General features: G+C 48.8%; 1 protein-coding gene across 1 annotated transcript; it reads left to right on the forward strand.

Moving 5' to 3' along the window:
• The first annotated feature begins 887 nt into the window (after positions 1 to 887).
• On the forward strand, positions 888 to 1847 carry LOC114634174 (olfactory receptor 13C7-like). Its single transcript, XM_028782840.1, has one exon. The coding sequence runs from the start codon at positions 888 to 890 to the stop codon at positions 1845 to 1847; it is 960 nt and encodes a 319-aa protein (XP_028638673.1).
• The last annotated feature ends 420 nt before the right edge of the window (positions 1848 to 2267 follow it).

Below are 2267 nucleotides of genomic sequence, written 5' to 3' on the forward strand. Positions count from 1 at the left end.
TTGCCTCCAGAGCACTGGGAATATATGAAGGCCATTATGAAGATCTGGTTTTCTATGAAGGTGCTGGATATCTAAACTTCGATTCTCATGATAGCTCAGCAAGAACCCCATCCACTGGGTCATCCCCCTAACACCTCCTCTCTCTCTCTCTCTCTCACACACACACACACACACACACTTTGTTCTTTTAAAATATGTGGCAGCAGTTGCATTTGAAAAGCTATTCACAGGAACGATTTCAGACTGGAATGATGCTACTTTCCTTCAGAGGGTCTGTATTTGTTTCTGCTATGGATTCGAAAGCACTAAAATCCTATGAGCACCATCTGAAAGCAGCACTCACAAATGCCTGTATCCTCCTGCTTTGCTTCAGTGCTGTGGTGCTGCCTGGGGTCCCATTGCAAAGGGGAGGAGGTTTACTTTGGGTGGGTGCCCTGCACACTGGTCCTTGTGCTTTGAGACCTGTTCTTTCTCTCCATAAGTCTGCAAGTGGAGTACCAAGGCCTCTTGGCCACCTCCTCAGGCTGCTAAAGCCTCAAGAGCTGGGCTAACTCCATTAGACCCTTGTTTTTCCCAGAACCTTATCTATATAACTTCTCTTATTTCTCTCCAATGCTTTACAGAAATGTTTTATACACTGTCACATTTCTGAATTGTCCTCTGCAGGAGGAATAGTTCAGCATAACTTGATACTAAGTTAGAAACTTAAATATCTCCCTAATGTGTATTTCCTAGAAGTGAACAATTCCATAGAGACTCTAAGACTGTCAAGGTATCTCCAGCTGCTCGGCAGGACAAGGCTTTGGCTTGGCTGCCCAGGAGCTTAGAGAGTAAGACAATGTTGATGTTGATTGCTGAGTTCCTGCAGGTTTCAAAACAAATGTACCATGGACAGATCCAATGAGACCTCCCCTGTATCCCACTTCATTCTCCTGGGCCTCTCCGCCCACCCAAAGCTGGAGAAAACCTTCTTCGTGCTCATCTTGTCAATGTACCTGGTGATCCTGCTGTGCAACGGGGTCCTCATCCTGGTGACCATCCTCGACTCCCACCTGCACACGCCCATGTACTTCTTCCTGGGGAACCTCTCCTTCCTGGACATCTGCTACACCACCTCCTCGGTCCCCCTCATTCTGGACAGCTTCCTGACTCCCAGGAAGACCATCTCCTTCTCAGGCTGTGCTGTACAGATGTTTCTCTCCTTTGCCATGGGAGCCACGGAGTGTGTGCTCCTGAGTATGATGGCGTTTGATCGTTATGTGGCCATCTGCAACCCCCTCAGATACCCAGTGGTCATGAGCAAGGCTGCCTATGTGCCCATGGCTGCTGGCTCCTGGGCAGGTGGTATCACCAATTCTATAGTGCAGACATCTTTAGCAATGACGCTGCCCTTCTGTGGGGACAATGTCATCAATCACTTCACCTGTGAGATCCTGGCTGTCCTGAAATTGGCCTGTGCTGACATCTCCATCAATGTGATCAGCATGGTTGTGGCCAACATGATCTTCTTGGCAGTCCCAGTCCTCTTTATCTTTGTCTCCTATGTCTTCATCCTTGTGACCATTCTGAGGATCCCCTCTGCTGAGGGGAGGAAGAAGGCCTTCTCCACCTGCTCTGCCCACCTCACCGTGGTGATTGTCTTCTATGGAACCATCCTCTTCATGTACGGGAAGCCCAAGTCCAAGGACCCACTGGGGGCAGACAAGCAGGACTTTGCAGACAAGCTCATCTCCCTCTTCTATGGGGTGGTGACCCCCATGTTGAACCCCATCATCTACAGCCTGAGGAACAAGGATGTGAGGGCCGCTGTGAGGAACCTGGTGGTTCAGAAACACCTAACTGAGTGACTGTCACTGAATGCATGCTGCCACAGTACAAGGCTTCCAAACTCTTAATTGTGTTTGTGAGGAAAGAGTGATGCAATGAAGAGAGGAGGGACTTCTCCAAGGTCTAGGTCATGACCTCAGCACCAAGACTACAAACAAATCTAGTTTTCTATCAATGTTCCTTAAGTACCAGTGCTTCTAGCTAACAGGCTGGAAGGAAAAGCCTGCGCATCTCTGGAGAGAATAGCTGTCTGGCGGCTTTGTACTCAACCTTGATGGCTTCATAAATCTACTCTTTCATAACCAGAGGCTGGTGCAGATCACCTGGAAAGACGCTGACATGCACAATTAGGAGACAGATGCAGAGCCTGGTTCTTGCTGCTCACCGTTTGCACTGTGTGGACCTGCTGACAGAGGCATGTGCTTTAGTATTAGCCAATG

Source organism: Grammomys surdaster, unplaced genomic scaffold, assembly GCF_004785775.1.
Source record: "Grammomys surdaster isolate TR1022 unplaced genomic scaffold, NIH_TR_1.0 890, whole genome shotgun sequence".
In the NCBI taxonomy this organism is placed as follows: domain Eukaryota; kingdom Metazoa; phylum Chordata; class Mammalia; order Rodentia; family Muridae; genus Grammomys; species Grammomys surdaster.

Excerpts from the sequence above, each read along its gene's own strand:
- LOC114634174 (XM_028782840.1), top strand. The coding sequence starts at position 888 with ATGGACAGATCCAATGAGACCTCCCCTGTATCCCACTTCATTCTCCTG.